The sequence below is a fragment of the Rana temporaria genome, chromosome 13 (genome assembly GCF_905171775.1).
Source record: "Rana temporaria chromosome 13, aRanTem1.1, whole genome shotgun sequence".
Classification (NCBI taxonomy): domain Eukaryota; kingdom Metazoa; phylum Chordata; class Amphibia; order Anura; family Ranidae; genus Rana; species Rana temporaria.
In genome coordinates this window covers 14985568-15004660 of record NC_053501.1, presented here as the reverse complement: position 1 = coordinate 15004660, position 19093 = coordinate 14985568, and the positions used below count along the sequence as shown (strand labels likewise).

At 49.7% G+C, this 19093-nt stretch overlaps 2 protein-coding genes across 2 annotated transcripts in view; one reads left to right on the top strand and one right to left on the bottom strand.

Annotated features, from left to right (window-relative positions):
* The window catches only part of NPC2 (NPC intracellular cholesterol transporter 2), a 13117-nt gene extending 1164 nt beyond the window's left edge, over nt 1-11953 (bottom strand). Inside the window, exons 1-4 of the mRNA XM_040332942.1 lie at nt 11854-11953; nt 6655-6747; nt 6401-6508; nt 4684-4856 (exon numbers count right to left, since the gene is read on the bottom strand). Of these exons, the coding sequence (XP_040188876.1) occupies nt 4684-4856; nt 6401-6508; nt 6655-6739 (366 nt within the window). The 5' untranslated portion in view covers nt 6740-6747; nt 11854-11953. The remainder of the gene's footprint in view (nt 1-4683; nt 4857-6400; nt 6509-6654; nt 6748-11853) is intronic.
* Nucleotides 11919-19093, top strand: ISCA2 (iron-sulfur cluster assembly 2). Its single transcript, XM_040332944.1, has 4 exons — nt 11919-12025; nt 16501-16600; nt 18615-18730; nt 18812-19093. The coding sequence occupies exons 1-4, from the start codon at nt 11979-11981 to the stop codon at nt 18984-18986; spliced, it is 438 nt and encodes a 145-aa protein (XP_040188878.1). The 5' UTR covers nt 11919-11978; the 3' UTR covers nt 18987-19093.

The following is a 19093-nucleotide window of genomic DNA, read 5'->3' as shown; positions in this document are numbered from 1 at the left end:
GCATTTTGAGTGAAATAAGTATTTGACCCCTTCGCAAAACATGACCTGATACTTGGTGGAGAAACCCTTGTTGGCAATCACAGAGCTCAGACGTTTCTTGTAGTTGGCCACCAGGTTTGCCCACATCTCAGGAGGGATTTTGTCCCACTTCTCTTTGCAAATCTTCTCTAAGTCATTAAGGCAGACAGTTGGTAACTCGAACCTTCAGCTCCCTCCACATTTTTTGTTTTAAATTATTGGATTCTGGTCTGGAGACTGGCTAGGTGCCACTCCAAGACCTTTTAATGTTCTTTTTCTTGAGCCACTCCTTGGCTGTGTGTTTTGGGTAATTTCCATGCTGAAATACCCATCCACAACACATTTTCCTTGCCCTGGCTGAGGGAAGGAGGTTCTCATCCAAGATTTATCGGTACATGGCCCCGTCCATCGTCCCTTTTGATGCAGTGAAGTTGTCCTGTTCCCTTAGCATAAAAACACCCCCAAAGCATAATATTTCCACCTCCATGAAAGATCTTGGTTTTGATCTCATCTGACCACAACACCTCAACACATCAGTTCTCCTCTGAAGTTTTCTAATGAACATCTGAATGATTCAGACGGGCCTGTACATGTGACTTTTTGAGCAGGGGGACCTTGGGGGTGCTGCAGCATTTCAGTCCTTCACAGTGTAGTGTGTTGCCAATTGTTTTCTTGGTGACGATGGTCCCAGCTGCCTTGAGATTATTGGCAAGATTCTCCCGTGTAGTTCTGGGCCGATTCCTCACCGTTCTCCTGATCATTGAAAACTCCACCAGGTGGGATCTTGTATGGAGTCCCAGACCGAGAGAGACTGACAGTTATTTTGTGTTTCTTCCATTTGTGAAAAATCGGACCCACTGTTGTCACCCTCTCACCAAGCTGCGTGGCGATTTGTCTTTGCGAGGACTCCCTTTAAGAGTGCTCCTAGCTCAGCTCGTTACCTGTATAGAAGACACCTGGGAGCCAGAAATCTTGCTGATTGATGGGGGTTCAAATACTTTTTCACTCATTTAAAATGCAAATCAATTTATAACTTTTTTGAAATTGTGTTTTTTTTTTTGTTGTTATTCTGTCTCTCACTGTTAAAGTAAATCTACTATTAAAATTATAGACGGATCATTTCTTTGTTAGTATGAAACATAAAAAGGGGTAGTAAAGGTTTGTTTTTTATTTTCCAAATAGGCTCCTTTAAGCTAGTGTTTTTCTTTGTCTGAATTTCTCACTTCCTGTTTCTCCTCAGTAAGCTTACCCCCATCATCTGGTTGGGGGGTTAGTCAGCCAGAACAGCTTACTGAGGAGGAACAGGAAGTGAGAAATTCAGAAAAAGAAAAAAACATTTAGAAAGGGAAATGGAAGGAAAAGGTGAGTGAACCAACAATGCACTAGCTTAAAGAAACCTATTTAGAAAAGAAAAAACAAACCTTTACAACCCCTTTAAAGTAAAGCAGTGCTGTATTGTAAAAAGTGTCCTGGTCAAGAAGGGGGTTAAAAGTGATATTAAATATTATTTCTTCTCCTTAACTACTACAGACCCGCGCTATAGCCGAATGACGGCTTCAGCGCGGATCTGAATATCCAACAGGCCGTCAATTGACGGCCGCCCCTTTGGGCGTTCCCCGCGCGCGCTCCAGAGCGCGCTGCGGGGAAAGTCTGTGTTGGCCGTGTCACTTGGACACAGCCAATCACAGATCGCCGCGAACGGCCAATCAGAGTGGCCGTTTGCGATGCGATCTGTGCGGCCAATGAGAGAGGATCTCATATGTAAACATATGAGATCATTTCTCATTGCCGGCTCACACAGAGACAGCGGTGCTGTCTCTGGAGAGGAGACCGATCTGTGTCCCTTGTACATAGAGACATAGATCGGTCACCCCCCCTCCCCCACAGTTAGAACACTAAGCAGTATACACATTTAACCCCTTCCTCACCCCCTAGTGTTAACCCCTTCCCTGCCAGTCACATTTATACAGTAATTAGTGCATATTTATAGCACTGATCGCAGTATAAATGTGAATGGCGCCAAAAATGTTTCAAAAGTGTCCGATGTGTCCGCCATAACGTCGCAGTCGCAATAAAAATCGCAGATCGACCGCCATTTCTAGTAAAAAAAATAATAAAAAAATAATTCTGTCCCCTATATTGTAGGCGCTATAACTTTTGCGCAAACCAGTCGCTTATTGCGATTTTTTTTTTTTTTTACCAAAAATATGTAGAAGAATACGTATCGCCCTAAACTGAGAAAAAAAATGTGTTTTTTTTTTAAAAACTGGGATATTTATTATAGCAACAAGTAAAAAATATTGTATTTTTTTTCAAAATTGTCGCTCTTTTTTGTTTATAGCGCAAAAAATAAAAACCGCACAGGCGATCAAATACCACCAAAAGAAAGCTCTATTTGTGGGGAAAAAAGGACGCCAATTTTGTTTGGGAGCCATGTCGCACGACAGCGCAATTGTCAGTTAAAGCGACGCAGTGCCGGAAGCTGAAATTTCACCTGGGCAGGAGGGGGGTATATGTGCCCGGTAAGCAAGTGGTTAAAGGGGTTGTAAACCCTCCCTGTTTTTTCACCTTAATGCATCCTATGCATTAAGGTGAAAAAACATTGACAATTACCGCCACCCTGTTTTACTTACCCGAGCCCTGGAATGTCCCAACGGTAAGGAAGCTCTGCATCTTTGCCCGGGGTTCTCGGCTCTTCATTGGATAGATTGATCGCAGCGCTCCCACTGCTGACAATCAAATCCACTGATCCGAGTGTCAGGGGCCCTGAGTCCTGCACTCAGCGGCTATGGACGCCGAATGCTGGACAAGGGAGCGCACCCGCAAGGTAACCCCCTTGGGAGAGCGCTTCCCAGAGGGGTTATCTGATGCGGGGAGGAGCCGGGGGACCCCAGAAAAACGGCGTTCGGGGACACTTTGTGCAAAACGAGCTGCACAGCGGAGGCAAGTATGATACGTTTGTTATTTTTATTTTTTTAAATTGAACTTTTAGTATCACTTTAAAAATAACAAACATATCATACTTACCCGCTCTGTGTAATGGTTTGGCACAGAACAGCCCCAATCCTTCTCAGGTCCCCTGCCAGTGATCCTGGCTCCTTCCCCTCCGATAAATGCCCCTGCTTGCTATGGGGGGCACTCATACATGCTTGAGCCCCACACTGTGTTCCCATAAAGCCTTATAGACACGATCGGACTTCCTTCAGATTTTTTGGATGGATTTTGGTCTAAATGGGCGTTGCCCGTGAACTTGTTCTGCATACACACGGCAGGACTTTTTCCATCCAACTTTCACCAAATCACGTGGTTTTTCAGCTCTTTACCTTTGGGCAACTTCTGCTATTGTTGTCTGATCTTTAACATTGGTTCGGAGCATGCCTGTTTATACTTTGGACTTAAAGCGGGGGTTCACCCAAAAATACATTTTTAACATTACATTCAGCCGAGTTGTCCTAATGACAATTGGCTGTTTTTATTTTTCCCCGTACATACCGTATTTCACCGCCGCTTCCAGGTATGTCTTCTGCGGGACTGGGCGTTCCTATCTGATTGACAGGCTTCCGACCGTCGCATACAGCGCATCATGAGTTGCCGAACGTCGGTGTGGCTCTATAAGGCGCATGCGCACCGACTTTCGGCAACTCGTGACGCGTAGTATGCGACGGTCGGAAGCCTGTCAATCAGATAGGAACGCCCAGTCCCGCAGAAGACATACCCGGAAGCGGCGGTGAAAATAAGGTATGTATGGGAGAAAAAAAAAAAAAAAAAAAAACAGCCGATTGTCATTAGGACAACTCGGCTGAATGTAATGTTAAAAATTTATTTTTTGGGTGAACCTCCACTTTAAGTCCGATGGACTTGTGTACACACAATTGGATTATCCTCCATCGGACATTTGTTGTCAAAGTTTGAGAGCATTCACAGCGAACATTTGTCCATTGAAAAACCAAAAACATTTGTCGGATGGAGCATACACACGGTCGTATTGTGCGATCGAACACGTCCGTCGGACATTTGTTGTCAAAAAGTCTGATTGTGTGTATGGGCCTTAAGACCTCAGCCCTGTCCCCCGGCTTTGACTGACAGCCACAAGGGCCAATGAGGAAGAAGAAAGCAGCTTCTCTCATGCACATCGCTGGATTGAGATCAGGCTAAGGTGAGTACTTGGAGGGTGTTCCACAATGGGGCTCTAGAAATTACTGTAATCTGTATGGCGAGTCAGGTTCACAGACAGTGTCTCTCAGTGCCCATGTTGGGACACTCTAAACCAGGGTTCCTCCAGAGGTGGCTAGATAGAGCAGCGAGCAAATTCTGCCTCTCAAATGTTCCCACTGACACCATTGATCTTTTTGTCTATCTGTAAGGGGGTAATTCTTCCCCATGATCATCACACTAATGTATGCTGTAGATATAGTAATATTTAGCAGGGTTACCTGAGACCGGAAAGTTATTTCAAGGGTTCCTCTGTGTTGAAAAGGTTGAGAGGCTGTTCTAAACCAATGCAAATAAGGACTTTCTAATGTGGCCATTTTATAGCAAGTTTGGAATCTACAGCAGAGTTTTCAGGAAAACTCCTCAGTGCCAACTTTACAGCATCACATTTTCCCAAAGCCCAGGTGGGGTATGGACAGCATCCATTAATTAATGTAGCACAATTATACTTACATCGGGGTACTCGGCCTTGATGGGCAACTTGGTGATGTACGTGTAGGTTGTGCCTTCGTTCAGAGGGCAGGCTATGCCACTCTTACACCCGTCTGATTCTGGCAGAGGGAAGGGTATAGGCACTCCTAACAAATAACCGTAGACTACAGCTTTGCAGGTTGGAGATGCCTCACCTGGCAAATGAGACAGAGATGGTCACTAAGTTGAGGCAACACTTACACACACACAGCACATCCCCTACAGCAGCTTTACACAGAACACTCATGCAGTGGCTGTGCGCACACACACACCACAACCCTGTACATTGCCCACACACACACCACAACCCTGTACATTGCCTACACACACCACAACCCATAGTGTGTCTGCACGCACACACACACACCCCTGTACATCGCCTCTACATACATACATACATACATACACACCATGACCCATACCGTCTTGTCTAAATTCCCCTCCCTTGCATTCCTGGGAACAAAGCTCATCTGTAGTGGGTGCTGCAGCAACTACCAGCTGGTTACTGGGAAAAAATAAATTTAAAAAATCACAGATTAATGCACATATTCGTCTGCACACAAAGTGATCCTCAAAACGCTTCCAAAGATTTTTATTGCAGAGTAACCACATTACAAGAAAGAGTGCAACGTTTCAGAGCCTCACAGGGCCCCTTCGTCGGGCATGTGAACAGCCTGGCGAAGGGGTCCTGTGAGGCTCTGAAACGTTGCACGCTTCCTTGTCACTCTGCAATAAAAACCTTGGGCGACATTTGAGGATCCTTGGTGTGCTGGCGAATATGTGCGTTTATCTGTGAAGACCCATACATCACCTCTGCGCACACACCACCACAGCGACGACGACCCATACATCACCTCTGCGCACACACCACTACGACCCATACATCACCTCTGCGCACACACCACCACGACGACCCATACATCACCTCTGTGCACACACCACCAGGACCCATACATCACCTCTGCGCACACACCACCAGGACCCATACATCACCTCTGCGCACACACCACAACGACGACCCATACATCACCTCTGCGCACACACCACCACGACGACCCATACATCACCTCTGTGCACACACCACCACGACGACCCATACATCACCTCTGTGCACACACCACCAGGACCCATACATCACCTCTGTGCACACACCACCACGACGACGACCCATCACCAGGACCCATACATCACCTCTGCGCACACACCACCAGGACCCATACATCACCTCTGCGCACACACCACCAGGACCCATACATCACCTCTGCGCACACACCACAACGACGACCCATACATCACCTCTGTGCGCACACACCACCACGATGACGACCCATACATCACCTCTGCGCACATACATACGCACACACACCCCATGACCTATACAGTGTCTGTACACACACCATGCCACATACAGTGTCTTCAAACATCACATCCCCTACATCAGTGGTCATCAACCCTGTCCTCAGGGCCCACTAACAGGTCAGATTTTATGTATTACCTTGGGGAGATGCAGGCTAGAATACTGCAATCACTGAGCAGCAAAGGATATCACCTGTGATGTATTTTAGTTATCTTCCAAACTTGGCCTGTTAGTGGGCCCTGAGGACAGGGTTGATGACCACTGTTCTATATCACCTCTACACACACCATGACCCATACAGTGTCTGCACGCACCATTTCTACACACAAACATCACACTTACCGCTGGCGAAGGTGACATTGATGGTGTAGCTGCTGCCTTTTACTAGAGGACATGGTTGCTTGGGACATGGAGACACGTCCACCGTCAGCAGCTTCCCCTTCTCAGCGCCTGCAATGATAAAACAGCCAATCAAATGCCAGCAAAGCACTGAGATTATTCTCTTCTTCCATTAGCCGACACTAATTCCATGCTCCACCTGAGATGTATAGGAGACAACTGGCTGATACCATCTTATGATAGTCATATCGACTCACCACAGTCCTTGTACACCAGCGGCTCCCCAAGAGTGACAGTGAAGACGGTCAGTGCCAGCAGCAGTGCGATGTGACCCAGCGACATGGTGACAGCTGAGGGGAGACAATGTACAATGAGAACAAGTTCTCTGCTTTTCTCCTATTCACAACCACTTCTGCTTTCCCACTCCCCCCGCCCTGCAACCCTCCTCCACCCCTATTCACAGCCACTTCTGCTTTCCCACTCCCCCCGCCCTGCAACCCTCCTCCATCCCTATTCACAGCCACTTCTGCTTTCCCACTCCCCCCGCCCCGGCAACCCTCCTCCATCCCTATTCACAGGCACTTCTGCTTTCCCACTCCCCCCGCCCTGCAACCCTCCTCCATCCCTATTCACAGCCACTTCTGCTTTCCCACTCCCCCCGCCCTGCAACCCTCCTCCATCCCTATTCACAGCCACTTCTGCTTTCCCACTCCCCCCGCCCTGCAACCCTCCTCCATCCCTATTCACAGCCACTTCTGCTTTCCCACTCCCCCCGCCCTGCAACCCTCCTCCATCCCTATTCACAGCCACTTCTGCTTTCCCACTGGCCCCGCCCTGCAACCCTCCTCCATCCCTATTCACAGCCACTTCTGCTTTCCCACTCCCCCCGCCCTGCAACCCTCCTCCATCCCTATTCACAGCCACTTCTGCTTTCCCACTCCCCCCGCCCTGCAACCCTCCTCCATCCCTATTCACAGCCACTTCTGCTTTCCCACTCCCCCCGCCCCGGCAACCCTCCTCCATCCCTATTCACAGGCACTTCTGCTTTCCCACTCCCCCCGCCCTGCAACCCTCCTCCATCCCTATTCACAGCCACTTCTGCTTTCCCACTCCCCCCGCCCCGGCAACCCTCCTCCATCCCTAGTCACAGCCACTTCTGCTTTCCCACTCCCCCCGCCCCGGCAACCCTCCTCCATCCCTATTCACAGCCACTTCTGCTTTCCCACTGGCCCCGCCCTGCAACCCTCCTCCATCCCTATTCACAGCCACTTCTGCTTTCCCACTGGCCCCGCCCTGCAACCCTCCTCCATCCCTATTCACAGCCACTTCTGCTTTCCCACTGGCCCCGCCCTGCAACCCTCCTCCATCCCTATTCACAGCCACTTCTGCTTTCCCACTGGCCCCGCCCTGCAACCCTCCTCCATCCCCACTCCCACCGCCCTGCAACCCTCCTCCATCCCCACTCCCCCCGCCCTGCAACCCTCATCCATCCCTATTCACAGCCACTTCTGCTTTCCCACTCCCCCCCTCCCTGCAACCCTCCTCCATCCCTATTCACAGCCACTTCTGCTTTCCCACTCCCCCCGCCCTGCAACCCTCCTCCATCCCCACTCCCCCCGCCCTGCAACCCTCCTCCATCCCTATTCACAGCCACTTCTGCTTTCCCACTCCCCCCCCCCCCTGCAACCCTCCTCCATCCCTATTCACAGCCACTTCTGCTTTCCCACTGGCCCCCGCCCTGCAACCCTCCTCCATCCCCACTCCCTGCAACCCTCCTCCATCCCTATTCACAGCCACTTCTGCTTTCCCACTCCCCCCGCCCTGCAACCCTCCTCCATCCCTATTCACAGCCACTTCTGCTTTCCCACTGGCCCCGCAAACGCTCCTTCTCCTCCCACGCCACCCCTCTGCTTCATCCCTATTCACAGCCATTTCTGCTTTCCCACTCCCCCGCAAACCTCCCAAACAAACTGGCTATAGAGAAACTCAAACCAAGTATGGGCGGGCTCCTTGTACTCAAGCTGATCAATTAACTTGGGTACATCCAGCCTGAAGGATTTTAAGACCCCTTTCACACCAGGCATTGGCGGTAAAATGCCGCTAGCGGGATGCTTTAACCACTTGTCCACCGGGCCTATTTTGGCACTTCTCTCCTTCATGTAAAAATCTAAATTTTTTTGCTAGAAAATTAATCAGAACCCCCAAATATAATATATATATTTTTTAGCCGACGCCCTAGGGCAGTGATGGCGAACCTTGGCACTCCAGATGTTTTGGAACTACATTTCCCATGATGCTCAACTACACTGCAGAGTGCATGAGCATCATGGGAAATGTAGTTTCAAAACATCAGGGGTGCCAAGGTTCACCATCACTGCCCTAGGGAATAAAATGGCGGTCATGGCAACTTTTTTTCCTCGCACGGTTTCATGAATTAAAAAAATAACAAAACAGTATAATGTGAAAGATGATGTTACGCCGAGTAAATCGATACCTAACATGTCACGCTTTAAAATTGTGCACACTCATGGAATGGCGCCAAACTTCGGTACTTAAAAATCTCAATAGGTGACACTTTAACATTTTTTACAGGTTACTATTTTCGAGTTACTAGTCTAGTGCTAGAATTTTTGCTCACGCTCTAACACACGCGGCGATACCTCATATGTGGGGTTTGAACGGCGTTTACATATGTGGGCGGGACTTGCATGCGTGTTCGCTTCTGCGCGCAAGATAACTGGGACAGGGGCGTTTTGAAAAAAAAATGTTTAACTTAATTTCTTTTATTTTTACACTTTTTTGATCACTTTTATTCCTATTACAAGGAATGTAAACATTCCTTGTAATCGGAATCAGTGTGACAGGTCCTCTTTATGGAGAGAGGTGGGTCAATAAGACCCCACATCTCTCCTCCAGGCTTACAAGCATGAAATCGGTGAAAAAAAAAAAAAACACCGATCACATGCTGACAGCCGCGATTGCGGCTTTGTTTACTTCCAGGTGTGACGTCATAACGGCGCGCCCGGGTCTCCGACAATCATAGAGATGACTGGTGACCATCTGGTCACCAGTCATCTCTATGCTTTCCAGGCAGCGCCGACCGATTCGTTCTCCGGGCCCCTGATGGCAAGGGAGAGCCCGGAGAAGCACCGGATAGCGGCGGGAGAGGGCGTCCCCTCCCGCTGCCTATAAGAACGATCAAGTGGCAGAATCGCGGCTTTGATCGTTCTTATCGTGCACAGAATCGGTGGCTGAAGACGGTGATATCTGAATGATGCCTGTAGCTGCTCCCATCATTCAGATATCCCCGCACAAAGTCGAGGACGTCATATGACGTCCTCCGGTGGACAAGTGGTTAAACCCCTGCTAGCGGCTGAAAAATGGTTAAACCTGCCCACAAAGCACCGCTACAGCAGCATTTTGCCGGTGCTGCCCATTGATTTCAATGGGTAGGGGCGTTTTAGGAGCGGCGAGTTCACCGCTCCAAAGAAGCTGCTGGCAGGACTTTTTCTGACGCCCTGCCAGCGCACCGCTCCAGTGTGGAGTGAATGTTTCAGGGCGCTTTGCAGTCGCTGGCCGTGTTGGGGGGGGGGAAATTGAGGGATTTCTTTTCCTGCAACTTCTCTAACCGGCTTAACCAATACACTATGGCTCTATTCACATCTAGGCGTTTTCACGCCAGACCCCCGCCGCTATTGCAGCCTGCAATACGCTGGAGGGGTGATTTTACATTGTCGGCTATGGAGATGGTTCATATCTCCACGCCGAACGACTGAAGCTCAAAACAAGTCCCTGACCCTTTTTTCAGGCGTCTTCGGCGTTCGGCCATATTACACAATGTGTAATCACCCCTCCAGCGAAAATCGCGGTAAAAAACGCCGCAATTTGTCGCGGCAAATAACACCGCAAATCGCCTACGCCTAGGTGTGAATGCAGCCTGAGGCCGCATTCACACCTGAGCGTAGCATTTTCAGAAGTTTTTTTTTCTGGCGTTTTGTCGCGCGCTTCCATACAGCGTTGTCCGACGTTTTTGCACTTTGTCGGTTTTTATTTTAGCCAATAGGAAAAATGCTCATCTCTTTCATCATTTGTTGCTATGTTTGTATTTTTTTTTTGTATCTTCTTCCTGGGTGAATATTCTATTTCACAGAACAGATTAGGCTGCATTCACACTATGGCTGCATTCACACCTGAGCGTTTTGTCCCCTGAAGCGCGACGCTCAAATACGCTAGAGGGGAAAAAATACATTATACCCTATGGAGATGGTTCACATCTGCACGCCGATATGCCTGAAGCTCAAACAAGTTCCGGACCCTTTTTTGTCGCGCGTATCGGGCGGTTTGGGCGTATTTGAGCGTTTCCATTCCCCATAGAAAGTAATGGAAAAGCTCGATTCAAGCGACTAGCGCGTCAACGAGCGTTTGCTACGGGCGTTTCGTCGCTTTAATCAATAGAACATTTCACTCAGGCAGAAGATTAAACAAATCTACCAACATAGCAACAAGTGATGAAAAGATGATCATTTTTCCTATTGGCTAAAATAAAAAATGTCAAAGTACAAAAACGTCGGACAACGCTGTATGCAAACGCGCAAATAAGCATGAATACACGCGACAAAACGCCGGAAAAAACGACCGACGCTCAGGTGTGAATGCAGCCTAAGGCCGCATTCACACCCGAGCGTAGCTTTTTCAGACGTTTTTTTTTCTGGCGTTTTGTCGCGCGTTTGCATACAGCGTTGTCCAACGTTTTTGAACTTCGTCGTCGTTTATTTTAGCCAATAAGAAAAATGCTCATCTCTTTCATCATTTGTTGCTATGTTTGTAGTTTTTGTTATCTTCTTCCTGGGACAAAACTCCCGTAGAAACGCTCGTTGTCGCGCTCGAGCGTTTCCATGGGAATACAAACATTCCAAAAACACCCAAATCAGCCCAATTCGCACTTGTTTGAGCTTCAGGCGTTTTGGAGTGGAGATGTGAACCATCTCCATAGAGAATACTGGATTTTTTTCCCCTCTAGCGTTTTATAGCTTCAGGCGACAAAACGCTCAGGTGTGAATGCGGCCTAAACAAAAGAATTCTCAACTCTCCTGGCAGTAAACACAAGGTGTGTGATTATATATAGGGGTATATAAAGAGTGTGTGTGTATTATATACACAAAGGATAGATATGGCTATATATATATATATATATATATATATATACACAGGAGATATATCTATATACACATATAGAAAGCTGTGTGTGTATCTATAAAGTTCTATACACAGGAGATATAATATATATATATATAGAACTGTATAGAATATATATATATATATATATATATATATATATATATATATATATATATATATATATATATATATATATATATATATATATATCTCTATCTCTGTGTAGTGAATATAATATATGATATCGGTGATTCTCTCCCTCCGGTTCCCGCACTCACCTCCTCTCTTCGCACACTCAGTAGAAGTCTTGTGATTTCCGGGTGGCCTCACCCTTCCCTACGTCACACCACCAGACCCCCTTTCCACCAATCAGCCAACGGTGGGCGGAGCCGGGTGTGCAAAGATGGCAGCGGCGCGTCTGCTGAAGTGTCTGCTGAGGCCGGGGCGGAGGTGAGTGGTGTTTCCGGTCACGTGCCTACCGTTGTTTACTGGAACGCGAACCGTCCACAACGTACCGTATACATGACACAACACCGAGCAGGGTCCACGCGGGCCGCCCTCTCCGCACCGAGCACATTCCTTTCTGTGTGACGTCTCATGGCGACTACGCGGCCCCATTACTCGGAATAATAATAGGAGGGTGATGTGAACGGTAATCCTTTCACCCCCGGAATGTAAAGAAAACACAACCACACCCACTTCTGCAACTTTGCCGCTGACAAGCTGTGGTGGTTGCGTTTCTTTTTCCTGGTGCCGAGACCTTCAGAGGATGACACTTCCTGTCACAGGGTGACAACGCTAACACGTTGTATTGTACCAGTGGATACAGGATTACAGAACACCTCCCCCTTCTTCATCTTATTGAGGGGGGGCTTCTGTAGTCAGTGGGGTAGATTCACGTACGGGCACGCAATGATACGGCGTCGCAGCGTATCGTATTTACGCTACGCTGCTGTAACTTACAGGAGAAAGTGCAGTATTCACAAAGCACTTGCTCCGTAAGTTGCGACGGCTTAGCGTAAATGGGACCAGCGTAAGCGCACGTAATTCAAATGTGGAAGGGGGGGGCGTGTTTTATGTAAATTTATGATGACCTGACGTGATTGACGTTTTGTACGGACGGCGCGTGTACATATCCCAGTGTGCATTGCTTCCAAGTACGGCGCAACGACGTATTGGTTTAGACGTGAACGTAAATTACGTCCAGCCCTATTCACCAACGACTTACGCAAACGACGTAAATAATACAAATTTCGACGCGGGAACGACGTCCATACTTAACATTGGCTGCGCCTCCTAATAGCAGGAGCAACGTTACGACGAAAACGGCTTACGCAAACGACGTAAAAAACTACCGCCGGGCGCACGTACGTTTGTGAATCGGCGTAAGTAGGTAATTTGCATACTCTACGCTGAAAACTACGGGAGCGCCACCTAGTGGCCAGCGTGAGAATGCACCCTAAGATACGACGGCGTAAGAGACTTATGCCAGTCGTATCTTAGGCTAATGTCGGCGTATCTTGCTTTCTGAATACAGAAAATAGATACGCCGGCGCAGATTAGCAATTACGCGGCGTATCTGCTCTCTGAATCTACCCCAGTGTCAACGATGTAAGTTGAGCTGCACATGCTCAGCTCTGCTTACATGCCACCGGTGGCAACTGTTGCTGCATATTTTTGGGGGGGCAGAAAACAAGACACCCGCTGCCACCCCAACAGTCCGTCAACCCCCCCCCCCCTTCACTCGCTCATTACCCCACCCAGCCCGGCACTAGTGGGGCCTCGGACGTGGGCAGCTTCAGCTCCTTCCTGCGTCTTTCCTCCTCAGTGGCTGCGTCTCCGGCTTTGCGGCGGCTTCCTCTTCGGCGGCCAATACAATCGCTTCTCCTCCCGGTCGATCGGGTCTGATTGGACAGGAGGAGAATTAGGAAGACCATAGCAAATATTAATTCGCTATTGTCACGCAAGTAAGTGGGCTCGGGGGGCACAGTGCTCTGCGCCCCGAGCCCACCCTTTTTTTAAGCCAATTAGAGCCTCAGCCTTGAATCATGTGCTTCTAAAAAAGAAAAAAGTAATTGAAATCCATGCGTCCGGTGCCCTGCATGTAGATTGGAGGGGGCAGCCACTGTATGCCACAGAAGACTGTGAACAGACAGGTAGGTGTATTTTAAATACAATACCCCCCCATCTCCTGGTGATATACTGACATACTACACAAGACCCCCCATCTCCTGGTGATATACTGACACACTACACACAGGACCCCCCATCTCCTGGTGATATACTGACATACTACACAAGACCCCCCATCTCCTGGTGATATACTGACACACTACACACAGGACCCCCCATCTCCTGGTGATATACTGACACACTACACACAGGACCCCCCATCTCCTGGTGATATACTGACACACTACACACAGGACCCCCCATCTCCTGGTGATATACTGACACACTACAGACAGGACCCCCCATCTCCTGGTGATATACTGACACACCACACACAGGACCCCCCATCTCCTGGTGATATACTGACACACCACACCCAGACCCCCCCCCCCCCCCATCTCCTGGTGATATACTGACACACTACACACAGGACCCCCCATCTCCTGGTGATATACTGACACACTACACACAGGACCCCCCATCTCCTGGTGATATACTGACACACTACACACAGGACCCCCCATCTCCTGGTGATATACTGACACACAGGACCCCCCATCTCCTGGTGATATACTGACACACTACACACAGGACCCCCCATCTCCTGGTGATATACAGACACACTACACAAAGGACCCCCCATCTCCTGGTGATATACTGACATACAGTACACACAGGACCCCCATCTCCTGGTGATATACTGACACACTACACACAGGACCCCCCCATCTCCTGGTGATATACTGACACACCACACACAGGACCCCCCATCTCCTGGTGATATACTGACATACTACACAGAACCCCCCATCTCCTGGTGATATACTGACGCACTACACACAGAACCCCCCATCTCCTGGTGATATACTGACACACTACACACAGAACCCCCCATCTCCTGGTGATATACTGACACACTACAGACAGGTCCCCCATCTCCTGGTGATATACTGACACACTACACACAGGACCCCCCATCTCCTGGTGATATACTGATATACTGACACAGGACCCCCCATCTCCTGGTGATATACTGACACACTACACACAGGACCCCCCATCTCCTGGTGATATACTGACATACTACACACAGGACCCCCCCATCTCCTGGTGATATACTGACATACTACACACAAGACCCCCCATCTCCTGGTGATATACTGACACACTACACACAGGACCCCCATCTCCTGGTGATATACTGACACACCACACACAGGACCCCCCCCCCCCATCTCCTGGTGATATACTGACACACTACACACAGGACCCCCCATCTCCTGGTGATATACTGACACACTACACACAGGACCCCCCATCTCCTGGTGATATACTGACACACTACAGACAGGACCCCCCATCTCCTGGTGATATACTGACACACCACACACAGGACCCCCCATCTCCTGGTGATATACTGACACACCACACACAGGACCCCCCCCCCCCCATCTCCTGGTGATATACTGACACACTACACACAGGACCCCCCATCTCCTGGTGATATACTGACACACTACACACAGGACCCCCCATCTCCTGGTGATATACTGACACACTACACACAGGACCCCCCATCTCCTGGTGATATACTGACACACTACACACAGGACCCCCCATCTCCTGGTGATATACTGACACACAGGACCCCCCATCTCCTGGTGATATACTGACACACTACACACAGGACCCCCCATCTCCTGGTGATATACTGACACACTACACAAAGGACCCCCCATCTCCTGGTGATATACTGACATACAGTACACACAGGACCCCCATCTCCTGGTGATATACTGACGCACTACACACAGAACCCCCCATCTCCTGGTGATATACTGACACACTACACACAGAACCCCCCATCTCCTGGTGATATACTGACACACTACAGACAGGTCCCCCATCTCCTGGTGATATACTGACACACTACACACAGGACCCCCCATCTCCTGGTGATATACTGATATACTGACACACAGGACCCCCCATCTCCTGGTGATATACTGACACACTACACACAGGACCCCCCATCTCCTGGTGATATACTGACATACTACACACAGGACCCCCCCATCTCCTGGTGATATACTGACATACTACACACAAGACCCCCCCATCTCCTGGTGATATACTGACACACTACACACAGGACCCCCATCTCCTGGTGATATACTGACACACCACACACAGGACCCCCCCCCCCCCCATCTCCTGGTGATATACTGACACACCACACACAGGACCCCCCCCCCCCATCTCCTGGTGATATACTGACACACTACAGACAGGACCCCCATCTCCTGGTGATATACTGACACACTACACACAGGACCCCCCATCTCCTGGTGATATACTGACACACTACACACAGGACCCCCCCATCTCCTGGTGATATACTGACACACTACACACAGGACCCCCCATCTCCTGGTGATATACTGACACACTACACAAGACCCCCCATCTCCTGGTGATATACTGACACACTACAGACAGGACCCCCCCATCTCCTGGTGATATACTGACACACAGGACCCCCCATCTCCTGGAGATATACTGACACACTACACACAGGACCCCCCATCTCCTGGTGATATACTGACACACTACACCCAGGACCCCCCATCTCCTGGTGATATACTGACACACTACACAGGACCCCCCCATCTCCTGGTGATATACTGACACACTACACACAGGACCCCCATCTCCTGGTCTCACTCATCGCTCTCCTCTATCTCTTCCCATAGGATCGGTTTTCCTCGTTTACTGACATGCAGTCAGCCAGTCCGAAGCCAGTCCAACGCTCAGGCCGAAGGAGAGATCCTCCTCACAGAGAGCTGTGTGAAAGTAAGAGACATTTGAGTTGAGGGTTGCGCTGTGTACAGAGTGCAGAGTTGAGGGTTGCGCTGTGTGCAGAGTTGAGGGTTGCGCTGTGTACAGAGTGCTGGGTTGAGTGTTGCGCTACGTACAGGGTGCAGGGTTCAAAAGTGCCCTGTGTACAGAGTGCATGATTCATGGGTGAGCTATATGCAGCATTCAGCTCATCCCACCAACTAATGCCCCTCCACTACCAGGTCCCCCAACTACTGTCCTGCCACTCACCACTGACAAATCACCACCCCCCAACTAACACACAGCCCCCCCACTAGCAGACCACCAGCCACCCAACTACTGCCCCCCCCCCCCCCCCCCCCCCACTACCAGACCTCCACCCCCCGTGAAATCCCAGGGGATAAGCACTCGACTTTTGGCATTCAAGTGATTCATCCAGCCTGTATGTCCTCCGCAGCCTGTGTGTCTGGCGGGCCATGTGTTTGACACCAGGTCCGTCTTCAATATTGATTGGACCCAGGGCAAACATTTTCTTGGGCCCTCCCAAATCCACTTCTCAACTATTATCAGGGGCTCACGGGGTAGCTACTTTGGGCCCCACAACAATGATTGAGCCCAGGGAAGCTTCCCCTTTTGCCCTGGGTTAAAGACCGCCCTGGATGGGCCCGATGTTCGAGTTGAACGTAAGTTCGGCTCGAACATCAGGTGTTCGCCGAATAGGGGACATTATGGGGCGTTCACGGCAAATTAGAGGCGCGGGCTACACATAACATTTACTTAACTATTATCAGGCACTCGGGGGCTCACGGGGTAGCTACTTTGGGCCCCACAACAATGACTGAGCCCAGGGCAGCTTCCCCTTTTGCCCTGCGTTTAAAGACGGCCCTGTTTGACACCTGTGCTCTATTAGGTCCCCAGTTTCTGACACTCCTCTCAAGCACGACAAATATTGAACATTATGTGTTTGAGGCCCACTTTAGCTCATAAGTTGACAATTACTGCCTTAGATCATTCTAAGGCTACACTCACATGTGTGATGGGGCGTATATAGTTTGCTACGTTCAGAGGTAGATAAACTCCATCTCTGGATGCAGCAACACTGTGGGCAGCATACAAGCAGAAACCCCAATTCCAGATGCTCATTGGCCAGGTCAGAGGCCCATTCGCATGTAAACGTTTAAATGATGAACAGGTGGGGAAATGGGGGGGAGGGTTGGGGGGGGGGGGGTAATGAACGTGGGGGGTTGGGGGGGAATAATGAACGTGGAGGGTTGGGGGGGAATAATGAACGTGGAGGGTTGGGGGGGAATAATGAACGGGGGGGGGTGGGGGGGAATAATGAACGTGGAGGGTTGGGGGGGAATAATGAACGTGGAGGGTTGGGGGGGAATAATGAACGTGGAGGGTTGGGGGGGAATAATGAACGTGGAGGGTTGGGGGGGAATAATGAACGGTTGTGGGAATAATGAACGTGGAGGGTTGTGGGAATAATGGACGTGGGGGGTTGTGGGAATAATGAACGTGGGGGGTTGTGGGAATAATGAACGTGGGGGGTTGTGGGAATAATGAACGTGGGGGGTTGTGGGAATAATGAACGTGGGGGGTTGGGGGAATAATGAACGTGGGGGGGTTTGGGGGAATAATAAACGTGGGGGGTTTGGGGGAATAATAAACGTGGGGGGTTTGGGGGAATAATAAACGTGGGGGGTTGTGGGAATAATGAACGTGGGGGGTTTGGGGGAATAATAAACGTGGGGGGTTTGGGGGAATAATAAACGTGGGGGGGTTGAGGGGATTATGAACACGGAGGGTTGAGGGGATTATGAACACGGAGGGTTGAGGGGATTATGAACACGGAGGGTTGAGGGGATTATGAACATTGAGGGGATTATGAACACGGAGGGTTGAGGGGATTATGAACACGGAGGGTTGAGGGGATTATGAACACGTAGGGTTGGGGGAATAATGAAAATTGGGGGGATCACGGGGGGTGTCCACGTTGTCACATTTCAGATTTGTGTTGTCACAGAGGCTACGAGAGGTGACCAGTGGCTCGGAGTTCCTTAGACTCCAGGTGGAGAGCGGAGGTTGTTCTGGTTTCCAGTATAAGTTCCTATTGGATACAGACATGACAGAGGATGACAGGTGAGGCGGCACACACAGGGGTCCTGGGAGCGGGCAGTATTCTGTGGGCACTACCAGTAACATCTTTCTCTCTCTTGGCAGGGTGTTTGGCACAGACGGGGCTCATGTTGTGGTGGACACGGAGAGCCTCCAGCTGGTGAAAGGCAGCACCATTGAATACTGTGAAGAGCTGATCCGAAGTTCCTTCCTGCTGACACAAAACCCTCAGGCCGACCAAGGCTGCTCTTGTGGGGCGTCCTTCTCTGTCAAGCTGTGACATTCTGCGGGGCCGCACAGGCCGACCCCCGAGGACTTTGCCGGCGCCTGTTTATCATTGTGTGTGTGTGTCATTACTTCTCTGTAAATAAAAACTTCTGACATGTA